Genomic DNA, 22,900 nt, shown 5'->3' on the forward strand with positions numbered 1-22,900 from the left:
ATATATTACTCTTATAAGTAAAAATAATATAGTTCATACTGTTCACACAGAAATTATAAGAATTTTGTTTGGGGGGTACAGGGGATTGAACCCAGGGATGTCATACCTCTGAATTACACTCCCAGTCCTAGTTTTAAATAATAATAATAATAATATTATTATTATTATTATTATTATTATTATTATTATTATTATTTGTGTAGGGAGGTACTGGGTTTGAACCCAGGGGTTTTCTACCTCTGAGCTACACCCCTAGCCCTATTTTATTTTAATTTTGAAACAGAGTCTTGCTAGGTTAATGAAAGTATCACTATTTGCAAAGACTGTTCTCAAACTTTCAATCCTTCCTGTCTCAGCCTCCCAAGTATTGAGATTACAGATATGTGCCACCATGCCTATCTATCTTTTATCTTTTATTTTTTTGTGGGTCTGGGGATGGAACCCAGGGGCATTCAACCTCTGAGCTACACCACCTGCCTTATTTTTTAGTCTTTTTTTTTTTTTTTTTTGGAAGCAGGGTCTTTTAAGCCAGAGGAGCTGGCTTCCTGCAGGATCCTCCTGTCTTTACCTCCCAAGTGCAGGAATTACAAGCGTGTGACACCACACCCGGCGGTCTCACTAAGTTGTGTAGGGCCTCACTGAGGCTGTCCGAGAACCATGATCCAATCCTCCAGTCTCAGGCTCCCTAGTGCTGGGATTATAAGCATGTGGCCCCACACCCAGCTGCTATCTTACTAAGATACTGCATGTTGGCCTTGAACCTACAATCCTGTCTGAGCCTCCCAAGAACTAGGATTACAGGTATGTGCCACCACACTCAGCAAGAATCATTTCAATATACTGAACTCCAAAGATTTTGTAGATTTTGGGTTTCTTTTGCTTTGTTTTGAGACAGGGTCTCACTATACTGCCCCAGCTGGACTCAAACTCCCGGGCTCAAATGATCATCTTGCAACAGCCTCTCAAGTAGCTGAAAATACAGATACATACCACTATTCCCAGATGAATCAGTAGGTTTAAGCACTCAATAACTTTTAAAATGAAAGCCAGGTGTGGTGGCGCACGCTTGTAATCCTAGCATTCAGGAGGCTGAGACCGGATGATCGTGGTTCACGGACAGCCTCAGCTACTTAGTGAGGCCCTTCGCAACTCAGTGAGACCCTGTTTCAAAATAAAGAATAAAAAATAGGGCAGGGGGTGTAGCTCAGAGGTCCAATGCCCCTGGGTTCCATCCCCAGTATCACACACACACAAAAAAATTTTTAAATGACAGTTACCAATATTGTGCTTACAATGTGCCAGACACAGTTCTAAGCATTTTTACATAAATTCACTCATTTAATTTTCAGAGCAACCTTGTGAAGTAGACAAACATGCAAAAAGAAACTAAGTGACTTTCCCTAGGCCCTTTGCTACCCTGGGTCAGAGCTGGATCCACCTGGCAGTCTGCTTTCAGTCTTAGGGGTTGTACCACCACACTCCAGTTGCTTAGGGGGAAAAAAATTATGTGAACCTGCAGAATGCTGTGACTGGAAAATAACTCTATATTACTTGAAACACTTAAAAGCCTGAAAAGTTTAAACCCCATAGAAAGTTTAAACCGCACAGAATGCATGTTTTCTATAGCTTTAAAATAATTCATTATATTTTAAAAAGTAATCAAAAGACCAACCTATTAAGGAATTGTTCGGTAAGATTCTGCTGCTGATCAGGACCATCCTCCTGATTCACACCTCCTTCAAGTAGCATCTGTTGGTATATCTGTCGCTGCTGCTCCTTCTGTTCTAAATGCTGTTGATAGCGTAATCTTTGCCTATAATATTCTTGAAATTGTTCAGTGGAATCTCGAAGCTTAAAAATAGTAGAAAAAAAGATATTTGAGCATAGTAAGACTGAATATAGTTCCTCACTTGGCAGAATATTCTGTAAATGCTTGAATAAAATATACAACTAGATATATTTAATAATCATAAAACAATAAGTTGCTCTTTGGAAATAAGATGGTCTGTGGACATCTATGGATAAGAAATGAGGATATGGGACTGAGATCAGCTCTTAGGAATGAATGTTCCAGGGTAGTACTGACACACCTGCTTACACCTCCTTTTTTTTTTTTTTTTTTGTGGCACTGGGGATGGAACCCAGGGGCATTCTATCTCCAAGCTACATCCCCAGCCCTTTTTTTTTTTTTTTTTTTTGGTGGTATTGGGGATAGAACCAGGGGCTTCTACCTTTCTACCTCCAGGCTATACTCCCAGACCTATTTTATATTTTTATTTGGAAACAGGGTCTCACTAAGTTGCTGAGAGCCTCACTAAGTAGCTGAGGCTGGCTTTGAACCTGTGCAATCCTCCTGTCTCAGCCTCCCAAGCGCGGGAATTACAAGCGTGCACTACCACGCCCGGCCCCAGCCCTATTTTTTATTCTTTATTTTGAAACAGGGTCTCACTGAGTTGCAAAGGGACTCACTAAGTAGCCGAGGCTGTCCTCGAACCATGATCCTCCTGTTTCAGCCTCCCAAATGCTGGAATTAAAAGCGTGGGCCACCACCCTGGCTTTATACTTCCTTTTCAGGGAACACCATGGGAAGGTAGAGGCAGTAAAGACAAGCTCTGTAAACAAAGCTTTTTGTTAATGTATCATACTTGTAACAATACGTGGATAATAAAAAAAACTTTGGAAGTGATAAAAAAAAGATTGTATCTATGAGTCTTAATACTCAGAGATCAGTTAATTTGTTTTATTTCATAGTCACAGGTTGATCAAAATGTTTATTACACACAGCATTAGTTTTTCAAGGTTCATCCATGTTATATCATGTATCAGAGCTTCACTCCTTTCTATGAATGATCTATGGTGAGTGGTATACTATTCTATGCTCATCCATTCCTCTGTGGATGGACAGATGGTTACTTTCATATTAGTCTGTGAATTACACTGTTATGCACATGGGCAAAAAAATATGTTTAAGTAGCTGAGGCGGTCTGCGAACCAGGATCCTCCTGTCTCCACCTCCCAAATGCTGGGATTACAAGTGTGCACCACCACACCTGGCTCCTTTTTATTTTTATTTTTTGGTTCTAGGGATTAAACTCAGGAGAATTCAACCTCTAATATACACCCACAGCACTATTTTACTTTTTTTTTTTTTTTTTTGTACTGGGGTTCCTGGAAACCCTTCTACCTCGGGGCTACACTCCCAGACCTATTTTATACTTTTTATTTGGAAACAGGGTCTCTTAAGCCAGTGCGGCTGGCTCCAAACCAGCGTGATCCTCCTGTCTCCGCTCGGGGATTACAAGCGTGCACCACCACGCCCGGTTTACTTTTTATTTTTGAAACAGGGTTTCACTAAGTTTCAGTGGGCCTAAATTGTTGAAGCTAGGCACTAACCTGTGATCTTCCTGTCTCTGCTTCCCCAAGTACTGAGATTATACCTAGCTTTATTGAATCCAGAGATATTCTACCTCTGAATGACACTCCCAATCCTAGTTTTTATTATTATTATTATTATTATTATTATTATTATTGTACTGGTATTGGGAAGAGAGTTTAAAAAGTATTAATGTGTCAATACTGGGAAAGATGTCCAATCTTAAAATATGTCTTCTTTACTAAGAAAGCCAGGGTTAAGCTAACATGTCCTTGCATTCCTAAGAACAATTTAACACATTTTGGGGGAGAAGACGAAAGGTAAAAGCCTGTGTCTGGAGATAGAGATGCCTCCCTCTCAGGCCATAAATCTGGGCCTGTGTTTGGAGACAGAGATGTCTCCCCCTTTCAGGCCATAAACCCAGCTGGAGAGATAACAGAAGCAGAGCCGGGGTGGGCGATAAGGTGTAACATGATCTCCAAAAATCAAAGGGACCTGCTGGACTTAGACAATATAAAAATTCAGGAAACTGGAGTTTGTTGGCATTTTCGTTCGAATTGCCCCCCTGTGTCTCCTCCGGCACAGGGCTGTGACTATCTCTATATTTCTATCTTTTAATAAACTTCTTTAAATCTGCAGCAGCTGTCCAAGCGATGAATACTTATTCTTAGCTTAGGACAAGAATCCACGGTTTTTCTGTTTGTCTCTGTGTGTTTGGTGGTGGGGGGGATTATTTCACCTCACACACCTTTCCCCCCCCAACCTATCCCCTCCAACAATTATTATTATTATTATTATTATTATTATTATTATTATTATTATTATTTGGGAGGGAGGGTACCGGGGCTTGAACCCAGGACATACCCTCAGCCCCATTTCATTTTGAAAGAGTCCTGCTAGGTTGATACAGTCTCACTACTTGCTGATGCTGTCTTGAAACCTGCAATCCTCCTGCCTCAGTCTCCGACACACTGGGATTACAGGCATGCTCCACCATGTCCAACTCCTAGCCTCTTCTTTCTTAATGCAGGCACTTAGATCTATAAATTTTCCTTAAATACTGCTTCATTGCATCCCATAAATGTTTATATGCTGTACCCCCCCCCTCCTTCCCTCTTCCTTTCCCCTCCCTCACCCCCCCTCCCTTCCTTGCACAGCCAGGGGCATTCTACCTTCCCCTAGGTTCAATCCCCAGTACCACAAAAACAAATAAAATTTTAAAAATAGGGCTGGGCATCTAGTTCAGAGGTAGAACGCCCTTGGATTTAATGCCCAGTACTACGAGAGACAGACAGACAGAGACAGACATATCCATTTGTGTCGGGAATCCTGCCCGACAGCTGGCGGGGCTTGGCGAGATGATGAGTACCGACGACTCGAACACAAACCCACGAGCCGGGAGTCAAGTCAAGCAAGATCTCATTTATTTCTCTCCAAGCCATCCTTTATATAGTACCAAGCCACGAGGGGAATTTCCATGAGGAATAGCCTAGCCTATCCGGGATAAAGATCACTAGCATGTAGTTTACAGCCAATCCCAGGCCAGTACATGAGCCATTCATGTGTGCGGAAAGCTCCTTTAAAGGTAGAAAGGGAACAACCGCTCAGTCTCCCCACCCATAATGAATGGGGAAACCACGCCTTCCTAGCTTCCTCCAGGTGCCATCTTGACCCTTTTTTGCTGAATCACTTTACTTAAAAGTTTTGCCTTAGGCCGTAGGCCGCTCAGGCCAAATCTCCTTAGGCGCTGTATAGACACACCCCATCATATTTGTAGGTGACCAATTTATAAATTTCTGTGTTTTTGGTGGTTTTTTTTTTTTGCAGTACTAGGGGTGGAACCCAGGGGCATTCGACCTCCAAGCCACCCCCCCCCCGCCCTATTTTTTTTTTTTTATTCTTTATTTTGAAACTGGGCCTCTGAGTTCCAGAGGGCCTAAGTAGCTGTGGCTGTCTGCGAACTGCGATCCTCCTGTCTCAGCCTCCCGAATGCTACGATTACGAGCATGCGCAACCACGCCCAGCCCCCAGCCCTATTTTTTATTCTTTATTTTGAAACAAGGTCTCACTAAGTTGCAGAGGGCCTCACTATATATCTGAGGCTATCCGTGAACCCGGATCCTCCTGTCTCAGCCTCCCAAATGCTGAGATTACAAGTGTGCGTCGCCATGCCTGGCTTGGTATTCTTTTCTTAATTTATAGCTTTATTCCATTATGGTCACAGAAGATAATCTACATGATTTCAATCTCTTACACAATGAAACTTTATTTGTGCCCTAATATATGGCCTAGCCCAAAGAAATGTCCTATGTGTACTTGAGAAAGTGCTGTTGGGTATAGTGGGTCTGTAGTATTGCTCTCAAGTCCTCTATACCTCTGCTGATCTTCAGTTTAGATGTTCTGTCTGTTATTTTAAATGGAGTATTGAAGTCTTCGATTTTATCAATTTTACATCATGTTTTAGAGCTCTGTTGTCTAATGTACATACATATGTATTTTAATAGTAATTTTTCTAACTTCATTAACATTCGTTGAAAACAAACAAGCCGGGCGTGGTGGCGCACGCTTGTAATCCCCGCGCTTGGGAGGCAGAGACAGGAGGATCGCGCAGGTTCGAAGCCAGCCATGCGCGCTGGCTTAGGAGACCCTGTTTCCAAATAAAAAATATAAAATAGGTCTGGGAGTGTAGCCCAGAGGTAGAAGGGCTTCCAGGAACCCCAGTACCACCAAAAAAAAAAAAAAAAAAAAAGAAAGAAAGAAAAATTTAGCCAGGCGTGGTGGTGCACGCTTGTAATCCCCGCGCTTGGGAGGCAGAGACAGGAGGATCGCGCAGGTTCGAAGCCAGCCACGCGCGCTGGCTTAGGAGACCCTGTTTCCAAATAAAAAAAAAATGTAAAAATAGGTATGGGAGTGTAGCCCAGAGGTAGAAGGGCTTCCAGGAACCCCAGTACCACCAAAAAAAAAAAAAAAAAAAGAAAACAAACAAGTATTCAACCTATTAAAACCACTCAATTACCCCTTTGTGGCATACTGCATAAAATTCACTTCATAATACAATTTCCTTTCATAAACATCAAAAAATCTGCAATTCTAGACTGAGTTATAAAAGTGTTATTCTATATTACAAATGCCTACTTTTGTTCATTAAACCTAACAAGTATATGACTACTTTCAATAAAATATGACTTTAAAATACAAGCTAGCCACATATAAGGTAAATTCAATAACTGAGTGTCCTGAAATATGTGAACTTAATGTAAACTGTAGCGTTTTAGATTTCTAACAAATTCACCTGTTAAAAATGCTACAACATCAGGCCAGGGGTGGCGGTGCACACTTGTAATCCCAGCATTTGGGAAGTTAAGAAAGACTGTAGGATCGCGGTTCACAACTTCAGCTACTTTGCAAGGCCCTTAACAATTCAATTCAGTGAGACCCTGTTTCAAAAATAAAAAGACCAATATATGTGGCTGGGGTATAGATTGGAGGTACAGTGCCCCTGGGTTTTATCCCCAGTACCACACACACACACACACACACACACACACACACACACAGTTACAACATAGCCAAGCATCCAGGTATGATAGTGCGCACTTGTAATCCCGGTACCAGGGAGGTTGAAACAAAAGGATCGCAGGTTCAAGGACAGTCTCAGCAAGTAGGGAGACTCTCATCAACCTAGAGAGACCCCCTTTCAAAATAAAAATAAAATAGGGCTAGGGTGTAGCTCAAAAGCAGAATGCTCCTGGGTTCAATCCTCAGTACCACAAAAAAGTTACAAAATATATAATGGAAATTAAATATATACCATATATCTTTGGAGAGAGGTGAGAAAATGAATAAATAAAAAAGTCTAGATATTCTTTCTCAGTCCCAAATATAAGAAAATTGCTTTTCAATTCTTTACAAGTATAAACTATTATTTCTTATGAAGAGAATAACTCTAAAAGATATTAGGTATAATAAATATTACCTCATTTTTTTCTTGCTTAGCTGGTCCTGGATTCTGTGCTCCATTTGCAGGTTCTTTTTCTGAAACTGAACTCTGGCCCAATATTTCACTGCTGGGAGGTCGCTGTGACTCAACAGGTGTATCACTTCTTCCAGAAAGATGCAAATTAGAGATGGAAATGAAGAAAAACATATTTTAGAGAAATAAATTTTGTGTGTGTGGGGGTTGCTGGGGATTGAATCCAGGGCTACTCTACCCTGAGCTATAACCCAACTGTATTTTATTTGCTATTCTGAAACAGGGTCTTGCTAAGTTACAGCACACTAACCTCAACCCTGTGATTATTCTGTCTCAGCTTCCAAAGTACTAGGATTACAAGGATGCACCACCATGCCTGGCATTAGAGAAATTTTAATTCTAAAAGCATGAATAGGTGGGCGTGATGGTGCAAGCTTGTAATCCCAGCATTCGGGAGGCTGAAACCGGAGGATCGGAGGATCGCAGTAAGCGGACAACCTCAGCTACTTAGTGAGGCCCTCTGCAACTTAGTGAGACCCTGTTTTAAAATAAAGAATAAAAATAGGGGAGGGGATGTGGTTCAGAGGTCAAATGCTCCTCAGTTCCATCCTCAGACCCACAATAAATAAATAAATAAATAAACAAATAAACAAACATGAATATTTAAGCCAGGCATGGTAGGCCACACCTGTGATCCCAGCACATAGGGGACCGCAGGTTTGAGGAGAGCCTAAGCAATGTAGTGTTACTCTCATCAACCTAGTAAGACCCTGTTTCAAAAATAAATAAATAAAAGAGGGCTGAGGGTAGAATGCAGCGGCAGAATGCCCCTGGGTTCAATCCCCAGAACCCCCCCCCAAATAAATAAATAAAATATAGGTATAGGGTCAGGAAAGCAGAGATAAATAGCCATCTTCAGCTAGGTGTGGTGGCGCACACTTATAATCCCAGCGCTTGGGAGGCTGAGACAGGAAGCTCATACAGGTTCAACGCCAGCCTCAGCTACTTAGTGAGGCTCTCAGAAACTTAGTGAGACCCTATTTCCAAATAAAGTATAAAATAGGTCTGGGAGTATAGCCCAGAGGTTTAAATAAAAATTAAAAAAAAAGCCCCTGGGCTCCACCCCCAGTAACACCAAAAAAAAAAAAAAAATAATCATCTTCAGAAAGGTACCATTTAAGCTGGATGTGGCAGCACATGCTTGTAATCCCAGTACTTGGGAGACTTAGACAGGAGGACTGCAGGTTTGTGGCCAGCTTCATCTACTTAATGAGGCCCTCCACAACTTAATGAGACCCTGTTTCAAAATAAAGAATAAAAAATTGTGCTGGGGCTATAGCTCAGAGGTAGAATACCCCTGCATTCAATCCCCAGAACCACAAAAAGAAAAAAAAGAAAAGAAAGAAAAAAAGAAAGGTACCCTTTAGTTAGGAGCCTATAGTTTTGAGTACATATATATAACACATCCAAAAAGACCTAGGAAGTACTTTCATTGCAATACTATGCAAAATGATTATTACCATAGAAGCCTCTTTTATGTTTATAAAACAGAGTCTGTAAGCGTTATTGATGCTGGGCATGGTGGTGACACCTGAAATCCCAGTAGTTAGGAGGCTGAGACAGTAGGCTGATCATAGTTTTGAAGTTAGTCTCACCAACTTAGCTAGACAGTTTCCAAATAAAAAATAAAATAGGGCTGGGAATATCACTCAGAGGTAGAAGGTACCTGGCTTCAATCCCCCATCCCCACCCCACACACAAAAAGTTATCGACACATAGAGGTAGAATAAATAGACCTTCATAAAGCAACATTTAATTGTGGATTTTTTTTTTTTTTTTGCATTACTGGGGATGGAACTCAGGGACCTTCTACCTCGAGTTACACCCAAAGCCCTGATTTTTATTCTTTATTATGAAATAGGGTCTCACTGAGTTGCAAAGGGCCTCACTGAGTAGCTGAGGCTGTCCATGAACCACCATCCTCCTGTCTCAGCCTCCGAAATGCTGGGATTATAAGCGTGTATCACCATGCCTGGCTAATTGTGAAATTTATATAGAACTTCCACAAATTACCTTATTTAACTTGGATAATAACCTATAAAATAGGTTATATTTCCTATTTCACAAGGAAGAAAAAAATTTAAAATCCAAATGATTTTCCTAAAAGTATATAACTAATCACGCTAGACCTTGAACTCAGGTCTTTAGACTCAAGCTAAAAGATACATCAATTTTGAGATCATTACATTGAATAGCCAAAGCTCACATATTCAACTAATTCTTTTCCATTTGAGTTTATTTCTGTCCAAGTGAAAAGATATCCTTACACAATACCACACACTCCCTTTAGACCTTTGTTTTAAGCAAGGTGCAGTGCTGCATGCCTGTAATCAGTACTTTGGAGGCTAAGACAGGATGTTCACAAGTCCAAGGCCAACCTCAGCAACTTAGACTCTGTTTCAAAATAAAAAATAAAATAGGACTGGGGGTGTAGCTCAGAGGTAGAATGCCTCTGGGTTTTATTCCCAGTACCACAAAAAAAAAAAAAAAAAAAAAAAAAAAAAACACTTCAATGTTTTATCTTCTTGTTCACCATAATAGTTTAAAATTTTTATGCCAGAGCCAGGGATGGTGGCACACACTTGTAATCCCAGCATTTGGGGGACTGAGACAGGAGGATCGCAGTTTGCAGACAGCCTCAGCTACTACTTAGGCCCTTTGCAACTCAGTGAGACCCTGTTTCAAAATAAAGAATTAAAAATAGAGCTGGGAGTGTAGCTTGGAGGTAGAATGCCCCTGGGTTCCATCTCTAGTACCACAAAAATTAATTAATTAATTAATTAAAAAAAATAAGCCGGGCATGGTGGCTCACACTTGTAATCCCAGCATTCAGGAGGCTGAAACTGAAGGATCCTGGTTCGCGGACAGCCTCAGCTACTAGTGAGGCCCTCTGCAGCTTAGTGAGACCCTGTTTCAAACTAAAGAATAAAAAATAGGCCAGGGGGTGTAGCTTGGAGGTTGGAAGTTGAATGCCCCTGGGTACCACCCCCAGACCTGTAAATAAATAAATAAATAAATAAATAAATAAATAAATATAAAAAGCCAGAATAATAATAAAAATTTCTTTTATAATTTTATCTAAACTTAAAAATCCTTTCTAAAGTTCTAAGAACTAACCTTAAAGGGACTTGAACATGAAGAAAAATACATATGCATACACACAACAAATTTGTAGAGATTTCTTAATTTTTATAAGCAAATGCTTACCGCTCAGGGGATTCTTCATAAATACTGTGACATTCTGAATTCTCAAGCATGAGACTTCTGCTGAGGTTTTGTACCCCTGGATAATGGAAGTTAGCAAAGGAATGTGACATTGGAGAAGTTTTGTTCCCAAGGTCTGAGATTCTCTTATCATGACTGGTTAACCCACAGGTGAGACCATCTAAAGCAGGATTCAGAGAGCGGGTCATATAGGCATCAGCTGATTGAGGTCTTCTCATTGGAGATGACGGATAGGGAGAGAGTTTGCTGATCAGAGGAGTCAAAAGATCAGCGTATGCAGCTTTTGTAGGTTTCAGAAGTTTGTCAACATGAATATTAAGCATTTTCTGTTCAAAAGCACAAGAGAAGACAGAAGAAGGGAGATTCTGAAGCCAGGACAATAAACTCAGATCCAGATCATCACAACCATTACCACATAAGAGGTCGATGCCAAGAAGCACTTCACTTTCTGTAATTTCTTCTCCAGTTGCTTTACTTTGACAAAATTCTACACAGCATTCGTAAAGTAGACCCTTCATTACAAGTTGAAATAAGCGATTGTTACTTGCTTTAAAACCAGCCTCACTTAGCTTCCTGTCAGCAGGGATGAATTCTGCAACCATGACACAAGCCTCTTCAAAACAGTGAACTCGTGCAGTGCTGGGATTCCAATCTTTAAACTCGGCATGATTGGTGAGACGGGGCAAGGTCAAAAGCAAACAGAGCTTGCTATAGTCATCTTTAGAAGGACAGTACTCTTCTAGAGCATGCAAACACTGCACAGCTTCTTGCATGGTAAATTCCAGCTGTAAAAAAAAAATATACATATAAATGATCACAGTAAGATGAGAAAATACAGCTGGGCGTGGTGGTGCACACTTGTAATCCCCGCATTCGGGAGGCTGAGACGGGAGGATCTTGGTTCACAGACAGTCTCAGCTAGTTAGTGAGGCCCTCCACAACTTAGTGAGACCCTGTTTCAAAATAAAGAATAAAAAAAGGGCAGGGGGTGTAGCTTGGAGATCAACTGCCCCTGGGTTCTATCCCCAGACCCTCGGAAAAAAAAAGAAAAAGAAGAGAAAATAAAATATATGCTGAGCGTGGTGGTGCACACTTGTAATCCCCATGCTTGGGAGGCTGAGACAGGAGGATCACGCAGGTTCGAAGCCAGCTGCGCACGCTGGCTTAGGAGACCCTGTTTCCAAATAAAAATGTAAAGATAGGTCTGGGAGTGTAGCCCGGAGGTACAAGGGCTTCCAGGAACCCCAGTACCACCAAAAAAAAAAAAAAAGATGGGCAAGGTGATACGTGCCTATAATCCCAGGATTTTGGAGGCTGAGTCAAGAGAACTGCAGATTTGAGGACAGCCTCAGCAATTTAGCAAGACCCAGAGTAACTTAGACTCTGTTTCAAAGTAAAAAATAAAAAAATTTGGAAAGCCAGGTGAGGTGGCACACGCTTTTAATCTCAGTACTTGGGAGGCCGAGACAGGAGGATCACAATTTCCCAGCCAACCTCAACAACTTAGTGAGGCCCTCTGCAACTTACTGAGACTCTGTTTCAAAATAAGAAATAAAAAATAGGGCTGGCGGTGTAGTTTGAAGGAAGATGCCCCTGGGTTCAATCTCCAGTATCTCAAAAAAAAAAAAAAAAAAATAGGAGCCAACTAGTGGTGCATGCTTGTAATCCCAGCATTAGGGAGGCTGAGACAAGAGGACTGTGGCTTGAGGACAGCCTCAGGTAACAGTGGGGCCTTCTGCAACTCAGTGAGACCCTTTTTCAAAATAAAGACTAAAAAATAGAGTTGGGGATGTTGCTCAGAGGTAGACCACCTCTGGGGTCAATCCTAGTAATGCAAAAAAATTTATCATTTTCAGTCATTTTTTTGTTTGTGTGTGATACTAGGAATGAACTCAGACTTTAGGCGTGTTCCACCATAACAAGTCCAATACTGAAATTTGAAAATACTGAAGAGAAAAGAGGTAAACATAACCAACCCAAACTCTAGAACAAGAAAAGAGGCAATAATGAGTCATCAAATCAATCACCTATTGCTATCTAACTTACCTTTCACAAGAAAGGAACATTTACTTTTCAACTAGTCAGCTATTCACATATTTCTTGGCTATATCACAGAACAAGTTCAGACACACTACAGACTGAAAATACTACATTAACAAAACAGCAGATCTTGCCCCATCCCAGCTCATATAAACTTCAAAAACGTAAAAATAACAATCTTCTGTTTTAGTGAATAAAAGACTTATGACTGAAAACAAGACTATGGCGCAAACCTTCAGGAATAAAAATCTTACATGCTGGGGCTCATCTTCTGCTGACATTGCATTGTTAACACACAAAGCTTCCAAAAACTTCTGTTTCAGTATAATATAACGAAACCTGTGAAAAATAAAAGATGAAAAATAACAATGATTAAAAAGCTGCATGAGGCAATGTCAAGGACTAGAAAAGAAACTCAAGTTTCTAAAGAAAAACAGGCTATTTACTTATCCATTTATTTCTGCAGTGCTGGAAATAAAATCCAGGGCCTCAGGCATGTTGGCAAATGTTCTACCACTGAGCTGTATGACCAGAATCACCAATTTCTATTTAAAGAACTAATTATTTCTTTTAAGATACTTCTTGAGCTGGGCATGGTGGCTCACACTTGTAATCTTAGTACTTGGGAGGTTGAGATAGGAGGATGGCAGATTCCCGGCCAGGCTTAGCTAGTTAGTGAGGTCCTCCACAACACAGTGAGTTTCAAAATAAAGAACAGAGCCAGGCATGGTGGCACACAAATATAATCCCAGTACTTGGGAGGTTGAGAAAGAAGGATCTCAAGTTTGCAGCCAGCCTCAGCTATTTAGTGAGGCGCTCTGCAACTTAGTGAGACCCTGCTTCAAAATAAAAAATAGACTTCCGGGAAGATGGCGACCGAGAAAAGCGGGGCTTAAGAGCCCCGCTAACAACAAATATCCATTACCACAAAATCAGCGCCTTTCAAAGCCAGAAAACAACATCACCAGAGAAACAAAAAAAAATCACTAGGCTCCAGAGAGAAAGCGGACTGAGAACAGAGCCACAGAGGATATCCTCACGCGGCAGACGCGGCAGCAGCGCCATACTGCCGGCGAATTCACGGGACGGCCACAGCAAGCCGAGGGGAGCCGCTGCGGAACAGCCAGGCGGGATTTCTCGGCGCAGAGGACATCTAAAGCTCCCAGTGTCTGAGCTCAGCACACGCTGCAGGGATTCAGAGCGGAAATCAAAACCAAGAAAAAAAAAAAAACGCCAGCCCAACAGCCGAGGGCGTAGCAGCGGCGCCATATTGCCACCGGCGGCAGCAGCACGGAACTCACTACAGCTACATCTGCGTACTCAAGAACAGTGAGTCAAATTGCGGGCCACAGCGGAGAAATCCCAGTACTGTACTCACTGGGACTTGACCCAGTGGGAGAGGGGCGGTGGCAGTGATATCACACCATAGGAGAACGTGCAACCTGGCACCCCCCACGGTCTAAAGCAGCCTCTATCGACTCTCTGGGTCGGAAACTCTGTGATAAAACCCAGTAACGGAGTAGTGGGGTCTGAGATACTACTGACTCGAGATCCAGAGCACCTTAAGTGAAGTCATAGTGACCTAAGGGAAGAACCCAGAGAAGGCACAAACTTCCGAAATCATGGGAAAGAGGAATAATACTGGAGCAATTAATGCTCACAACCCCACAACATCAGAACCCGATAAAACAGAAAATCAGAGATTTCTAGAAGATCAAATCAGGAAAATAACTGTAGAAATAATAGAGGTGCTTTGAAAAGAACTCAGAGAGAGCCAAAAAGAGATAAAGGATGCAATTAATGAAGTAAAGGCCTCAATTCAAAGCACAAACAACCGATTAGAACACATGGAGAACAGAATCTCGCTCTTAGATGATGATCATTCCAAAAATGAACGCATAGTTTCTAATCTAGGAAAAAATATCCGACAGCAGGAATCTGATATTGAAGAAATATGGGCCCATTTTAAGAGAGCTAACCTAAGAATAATTGGAATAGAGGAGGGAAAAGAAAGTGAAACTAAAGGGATCAACAATCTCTTCAAGGAAGTAATAGCAGAAAATTTTCCAGACATAGAGCAAGAGGTCGATACGCAGGTCCAGGAAACGTATAGAACTCCCTTTAGACAGGATCGGAGAAGAGGATCCCCACGCCACATAATTGTCAAAATGACCAATGTGGAAGCCAAGCAGAGAATCTTAAAGGCAACAAAAGCAAAGGGCCAAGTGACATTCAGAGGCAAACCAATTAGAATCACTCCAGACTTCCCAAACCAAGTTATGAGAGCCAGAAGGGCTTGGAGTAACATATTCCAAACTCTGAAAGAAAACAACTTCCAGCCAAAAATTTCCTACCCAGCAAAACTTTCTATCAAATTAGATGGAGAAATAAGAAGCTTCCATGACAAACAGAAACTGAAGGAATTTATGTCTTCAAAACCAGCACTAGAGAAAATACTCAAAGAGATTAACTACAAAGAAGAAATAGGTAACACACATCAGAACTAGAGAAACAAGATTTTCCATCCAACAGACAACTAAGATTGGTTATCTGTGGAGATTCATTATTTATGTTAGTCTGTTACCTATCTCTAAAGGGTAATGTTTGCCTTTATTGTTGTTAATTTTTAGGATTTCTAGTTGGAATATTAATATACCTTCAGATATAGCATTTGGAAATATTTTATCCCATTCTATTAGTAACTCTTAACTCTGTTTACATTGTCTTTGGATATACAATATGTTTTTTATTTTTTAGGGAGTTTGTATACTCTTCTGTTGCCTGTGCCATTGAAATCATAACCAAGAAATCACTGCCAATTTCAATGTTGTGAGGTTTTATGACCCAGATTTCCTTCTAAAAGTTTATAGTCTTAAGATTTATATTTAGGTCTTTTATCTATTTTGAGTTAATACTTGTATATGGGATTAGGTAAGGGTCCAATTTTATTCGTTTCCATGTAATTATTATGTTTCAAAAATATTTAGTTAAAAGATTATTATTTCCACCACCAAATGTTCGTGGAAACCTTGTCAAAAATAACTTGACAATATAGGGAAGAATTTAGCTCTAGGCTTTTATTTAACTCCAATGGTTTATATATCTGCCTTTAGAATAGTACTACACTGTTTCAATTATTGTAGCTTTATATGGTTTGAAATCAGAAAATATATATCTTCTAGCTTTGTTCTTTTTCAAGATCGATGTGGGTACCTAGAGTCCATATTCCATATTAGGATAGATTTTTTTTCTGAAATATAAATATATAAATATATGATAGTTCCACCTAAAAAATAGAAAAAAATAGATTCTCTGGTAAGAAAGAAAGCAAAAAGAAATATTGAAATGTTATCTTTAAGTCATCAAAAGCTTGGTATCAGACAAATGAAACTGTTATGAGAGATTATCATTTTTAATTTTGGATAAATTGCTATAATACTAGATGTCAACTACTAAGCCAAGCATAGGAGGGGGGGATAGGGAGAGAACGGGGTGGGGATTGGGTGGGGGCTGACTGGGCAATGTGTGCATGTATGTCTACAAAAGTATGTATCCCACTATGATGTATGAATACAGTGCACCAATTAAAAATAAATATGAAAAAAAAAAATAAATAAAAAATAAAAAATAAAAAATTGGGCTGGGGGTGTAGCTCAGAGATAGAATGCCCCTGGGTTCAATAAAAGAAATGGAGAGAAGAAGAGAGAGGGAAGAAAAAGAGGAAGAAAGGAGAAAAAATAGGGTTTAGGGGATAGCTTGGAGGTTGAATGCCCCCTTGTTCAATCTTTAGTACCACCAAGCGGCAGCGGCTGGGATTACAAACATGTGCCACCATAATGAGACTTTTCTTTTTTCTTTTTTCTTTTTTTTTTTTTTTTTTTTTTGATATTGGGAATTGAACCCAGAGTTATTCTAAGTTATACCCCTAAACTGATTTTACCTATTTGGAAGCAAGTTCTCACTAAGTTGCAGAGGGCCTCCCTAAATTGCCAAGGCTGGCTTCAAATCTGTGATCCTCCTGTCTTAGCTTCCTAAGTGTGTGCCACCATACCCAGCTCCAGCTGAAACTTCTTTAAAAAATTAATTTTCCAATAAGTGAATGTACTTTCAAATTACTGTAATTTTTTTTTGTGTGTGTGTGTGTGTGTGTGTGGTACTGGGGTTCCTGGAAATTCTTCTATCTCTGGGTTACACTCCCAGACCTATTTTTATATTTTTATTTGGAAACAGGGTCTCTTAAGCCACCAAGGCTGGCTTCAAACCTGCACGATCCTCCTGTCTCAGCCTCCCAAGCATGGGGATTACAAGCGTGCGCCACCACGCCCGGCATCAAATTACTGTAATTTTGATTTCAGAAAATTCTTGTTATCATATGCAAAATTAAGTTTCAAATCATTATCTAAGATGAAAAATATGGCTGGAAGCCAGGCATGGTGGCGCACACTTGTAATCCCAGCATTTGGGAGGCTGAGACCAGAAGATTGCAGTTTGCGGACAGCCTCAGCTACTTAGTGAGGCCCTCCACAACTCAGTGAGAGCCTGTTTCAAAATAAAGAAAAAAATTGGGCAGGAGGTGTAGCTCGGAGGTCGAATGCCTCTGGGTTCCATCCCCAGAACTGCAAATAATAATAATAATAATAATAATATATATATATATATATGGCTGGAGATAAAATTAGTGGTAGAATACATATATGCCCAGCCTGCACAAGGCTCTAGGTTCAACCTTCAACACCACCAAAAATACATATAAATAAAAGGAAGAACATGAGGCCCTACAGATTTCATCTGACTTTACATTTCCTAATATACCATATACTAAATGAAAAAATATAGGCATGTACCACCACACTCAAGCTAGGAAAACATCATGTGTGTGTGTGTGTGTGTGTGTGTCTGTGTGTGTGTGTTACTAGGGATTGAACGTAGGAGCATTCTACCTCCAAGCTATACCCCCAGCCCTGTTTTTTTATTCTTTATTTGAAACAGGATTTCACGAAATTGCAGAGGGCGTCATTAAGTAGCTGAGGCTGGTCGCAAACCTGTGATCTTCCTGTCTCAGCCTCCTAAGTACTGGGATTACAAGCATGCACCATTATGCCCAGATTAGTAAAACATCTTTAAAGTCTTCATGCTGTTATGAAGAAACAGTCTCCATGACATTTTTCATACAGACATTGTTGGCTAAGTAGATTGGGTATCCTATTTTCTGGGTTTTTGTTGTTGTTAGATTTTCTTTTCTTTTCTTTTTTTTTTTTTTTCCCTGAGGTACTGGGGATGGAACACAGGGGCATTCTACCTCCAAACTACACCTTCAGCCCTATCTTTTATTCTTTATTTTGAAACAGGGTCTCATTGAGTTGCAAAGGGCCTAAGTAGCTGAGGCTATCCTCGAACCATGATCCTGCTGTCTCAGCCTCCCAAATGCTGGGATTACAAGCATGAGCCCCACACCTGGCTTGGTATCATATTTTCAGTTGTGTGTACTTGAAGTACACACAACTAGTCCTTTAGACGTGTTTCTACTCCACAGGGCCTAGTATAGAGCATTCTAGGAAAAGCTAAGAGTCTTCTTTTAAAATTTCTATTTGTTTCTTTGCTTATTATTATTATTATTTTACTAAGCTTCTACCGATTATAAGACACTAAAGCTTCAGATGAAATCTTACCTTTTTTTGTCAAATTTTTCCATACATTCTAGAGGCTGAATGAACTGAAGAACTTCATCCCACTGACCATCAAGGATTAGCTGCCTATATAAGGAAAACCCAGAATATTACTAAATTATTATAAATGACAGAAGAGATGACAAATTGACATATAAATTTCATAAAAAGCTGGGCATGATGGTGCACACACACCTCTAACCCCAATACTAGAAAGGCTGAGACAGGAGAATTGCAGGTTTGAGGCCAGCCTCAGCAACTTTCCAAGGCCCTCAGTAACTTAGTGAGACCCTGTTTTAAAATAAAAATAAAGCCTGGCATGGTGGCGCACCCTTGTAATCCCTGCATTTGGTACTGGGGGCTGAACACAGGGCCATTCTACCTCCAAGCTACACCTCCCCTTGCCTATCCTTTTGCATTTTTTGTTTTGAAACAGGGTATCTCTAGGTTGCTAAGGGTCTCGCTAAACTGCTGAGGCTGGCCTTGAATCTGAGATCCTCCTGTCTCAGCCTATCCAAAGACTAGGATCACAGGCATGTGCTACCAAACCTGGCTTCAGGTAGTTTTGGTTTTTTGTGCCAGGGATTGAACCCAGAGGATCCTTCCTCCAAGCTACATGCCCAGCTCTATTTTATTTTTATTTTGCAACAGGGTCTTGCTAGGTTGCTGATCATCTCACTACTTTCTGAGGCTGTACGTAAACCCGAGATCCTCTTGCCTCAGCTTCCCAAGTAGTAAAATTACAAGCATGAGCCACCACACCCAGCTTCAAGGTAGTTTTAATTTGCATATCTCTGACTTTTAATGATACTGAACATTTTTTGTGTCGATGTGTGGTATTGTGGATTAAACCTCGAGGTCTACTTCTAAAGTACATCCCAGCCCTTTTTTTTTTTTTATTTTTTTGTCTTTGAAACAGGGCCTCACAAAGTTGCTGAAAGTCCTGTTACATTACTAAAGCTGTTCTCGAACCTGCCATCCTCCTGTCTCAGCCTCCTAAGTACTGGATGACAGGAGCTCACATGCTCAGCTGAGTCATTTGTTAGTCAGATTTTTTTTTTTTTTTTTTTTTTTTGGTACTGAAGATTGAAACTAGAGGCATTCTACCTCCAAGCTCTGCATCAGTCTGATTTTTTATTTAATTGGAAACAGGGTCTCACTAGGTTTCTGAGCCTGCTACATTGCCAAGGCTAGCTTTCTATCTGCGATCCTCCTGTCTCAGCCTCCCAAGTACTGTGATTACAATTGTGCCCCAACACATAGGCTTTAGTCAGGTTTCTCTTATGTTGGTATTACAAACACAAAAGAGTATGACTCTTTTTTTTAAGACCTCTGGATGACAGTACTGAAAACATTCTGCAGAAAACATTACAGTAAAGCCAGGCATAGTGGCGCACGCTTGTAATCCCCGCGCTTGGGAGGCTGAGACAGGAGGATCACACAGGTTCAAAGCCAGCCTCAGCTACTTAGTGAGGCTCTCAGCAACTTAGTGAGACCCTGTTTCTAAATAAAATATAAAATAGGTCTGGGAGTATAGCCCGGAGGTAGAAAGCAGCCTATGGGTTCCACCCCCAGTACCACCAAAAAAAAAAAAAAAAAAGAAGAAGAAAAAGAAAGAAAAGAAAAAAAGAAAAAGAAAACATTACAGTATTTTGTAAAGGTTCTATCATAAAAAGCAAACAGAGCTGGGCATGGTGGTACACTGTTCTAATCCCAGCACTTGGGAGGCTAGAACAGGGGGATAGTGATTTGAGGACAGCCTCAGCTATTACTTAGTGAGGCCCTTTGCAACTCAGTGAGATCCTGTTTCAAAATAAAGAATAAAAGCCGGGCGTGATGGCGCACACTTCTAATCCCAGCATTTGGGAGGCTGAGACCAGAGGATCGCGGTTCACAGACAGCCTCAGCTACTTAGGCCCTCCGCAACTTAGTGAGACCTATTTCAAAATAAAGAATAAAAAATAGGGCAGGGGGTGTAGCTTGGAGGTAGAATGCCCCTGGGTTCCATCCCCAGACCTGCAAAAAAAAATAAATAAATAAAAAAGAGAAAGAAAGAAAGAAAGAAAGAAAGAAAGAAAGAAAGAAAGAAAGAAAGAAAGAAAGGGCCAAGCATGGTGGAGCACGTTTGTCATCCTTACTGGGGAGGATCACAATTTCGCGGCCAGTCTCAGCTACTTAATAAGGCCCTCTGCAAACAGTGAGACCCTGTTTCAAAATAAAGAATAAAATAAAGCTGGGGTATAGCTCAGAGACAGAATGCCTCTGGGTTCAATCCCTGGTACTACAAAAAAAAAAAAAAAAAAGAATAAAAAATGGGACAGGAGATGTAGCTCAGAGATAGAATGCCCCTGGGTTCCATCCCCAGTGCTGTAAATAAATAAATAAACAAACAAACATTTGTTAAAATTATATAGCCTTAGCTGGGCATGGTGGCACTCGCTTGTAATCCCAGCACTTGGGAGGCTGAGACTGGAGGATCACACATGTTTGAAGCCAGCCTCAGCTACTTACTTTAGTGAGGCTCTCAGCAACTTAGTGAGACTCCGTTTCCAAATAAAAGTATAAAAACAGGTCTTGGAATATAGCCCAGAGGAAGAAATGTCCCTGGGTTCTACCCTCAGTACCACACACACAAAAAAATTATATAGCCTTTCATGATTATAAAATTCTGTCTATATTATACATGTTACCTTACCTTATTAATATTTAACATTTCTTTAATAGAGCTAAAAACCTCATAGTAATAATGATATCATACCTCAGAAAAAGCATATCATCTGAAAATAGGCCATTTATGACTCCACTTTCCTTCTCAAGGGCCAACATACTGATGTGAAGCTTCTTGGAATTCAGGAAGTCCAAAATTAGCTTAATGATTTCAACCTCTTTTACATTCACTGTCTCTTCAGCCGTCATATTGATAGCCTAAATATTAAACAGAACAACAACATTAGTCCTAGTGTTGGGGTTAACACAGTAAAAGCTACACAAAATAGCTTTCTTGGCAATTTTTAGTACAAGTATTTTGATTTAAAATAATTTCTAAAAACTAAGGTTTTTTTTGGTTTTTGTTTGTTTGTTTTGGTTTTTTGTTTGTTTTTGTTTTTGCTACTGGGAATTGAACTCCTGGGCTTATGAGCTACACCTCCAGCCTTTGTTTTTTGTTTTTGGGGGTTTTTTGGTGGTACTGGGGATTAGATGCAGGACAGTCTTTTTCTGACCTATACCCCCAATTCTATTTATTTATTTATTTATTTATTTATTTATTTATTTATTTATTTATTTTGAGGGTCTGGGAACGGGACCCAGGGGCATTCGACCTCTGAGCTACACCCCTTGCCCTATTTTTCATTTTGAAACAGGGTCTCACTAAGTTGCAGAGGACCTTACTATGTAGCTGAGGCTGTCCACGAACTGTGATCCTCCTGTGTCAGCCTCCCGAAGGCTGGGATTACAAGTGTGCACCACTACGCCCAGTTTTTATTTTTTATTTTGAAACAGGGTCTCGTTATGTTGCTAAGAGACTTGCTACTGACACTGGTCTCAAATCTGCAGTTCTCCTATCTCAGACTCCCAAGTACTGGGATTATAAGTGTGTGACACCACACCTAGCTATCATTTTATTTTTATTTATATATGTATTTATTTTGGTATCGAAGCTTTAACCCAAGGGCATTCCATCTCGGAGCTATACCCCAGCACTTGTTTTTATTTTTGAAACAGGGTCTAGCTGAGTTGCTGAGGCTGGCATCAAACCTGTGGTTCTCATGTCTTAGCCTCCAAAGTACCAGGATTGCAGGCATTCCACTATATCTAGCTTGCTTGCTTATTTGTGTTTTGTTTTGTTTTGTTTTTGGTGGTACTGGGGATGAACCCTTCTACCTCCCGGCTACACTCCCAAACCTATTTTATATTTTTTATTTGGAAACAGGGTCTCTTAGGCTAGCAAGGCTGGCTTCGAACCTGTGCAATCCTCCTGTCTCTGCCTCCCAAGCGCGGGGATTACAAGCGTGTGCCATCACGCCCGGCTTATTATTTGTTTATTTTTTGTAATGGGGATTCAACCCAGGAGCATTCTACCTCCAAGATATACCCCTAACCCTATTTTATTTTTTATTTTGAAACAGGGTCTTGCTAAATTGCTGAGAGTCTTGCAAGATTCCTAAGGCTGGCCTACAACCTTTGATCCTCCTATCTCAGCCTCCCAAGTACTGGGATTATAAGCATGTGCCACCACACTCAGCTCCAAGTCATCTTTAATGTGTTAAAGTGCAGCTATGATTTTTTTTTTTTGTGTGTGTGTGTGTGTGTGTGGTACTGGGGGTTGAACCCATGGGCATTTTACATCCAAGCTATACTCCCAACCCTATTTTTTATTCTTTATTTTGAAACAGGGTCTCACTAAGTTGCAGAGGGCCTCAATAAGTAGCTGAGGCTGGCCACAAACCCAGATCCTGCTGTCTCAGCCTCCCAAGTACTGGGATTACAAGTGTGCACCACCACACCTGGCACAGCTATGATTTTTTTTAGTTACTTGTCTTTGAGAGCTACACATGAAAATAA

The 22,900-nt window shown here is 40.6% G+C and overlaps 1 protein-coding gene across 3 annotated transcripts in view; it reads right to left on the bottom strand.

The window, feature by feature from the left end:
* The window catches only part of WDR47 (WD repeat domain 47), a gene marked incomplete at both ends in the record, with an annotated part of 54,382 nt that extends 33,120 nt beyond the window's left edge, over window positions 1–21,262 (bottom strand). Inside the window, 6 exons of one of the 3 annotated variants that reach the window (XM_080693379.1) lie at window positions 1,673–1,851; window positions 7,350–7,473; window positions 10,614–11,416; window positions 12,926–13,010; window positions 18,341–18,424; window positions 21,096–21,262. In XM_080693379.1, coding sequence (XP_080549505.1) covers window positions 1,673–1,851; window positions 7,350–7,473; window positions 10,614–11,416; window positions 12,926–13,010; window positions 18,341–18,424; window positions 21,096–21,253 — 1,433 coding nt within the window. Of the gene's footprint in view, window positions 1–1,672; window positions 1,852–7,349; window positions 7,477–10,613; window positions 11,417–12,904; window positions 13,011–18,340; window positions 18,425–21,095 lie in introns of all 3 variants that reach the window. The other 2 variants (XM_080693381.1, XM_080693380.1) reach the window with 2 other exon arrangements.
* Between the last annotated feature and the right edge of the window lie 1,638 nt (window positions 21,263–22,900).

Source organism: Muscardinus avellanarius (genome assembly GCF_963383645.1).
Source record: "Muscardinus avellanarius genome assembly, chromosome: 3".
Lineage (NCBI taxonomy): Eukaryota > Metazoa > Chordata > Mammalia > Rodentia > Gliridae > Muscardinus > Muscardinus avellanarius.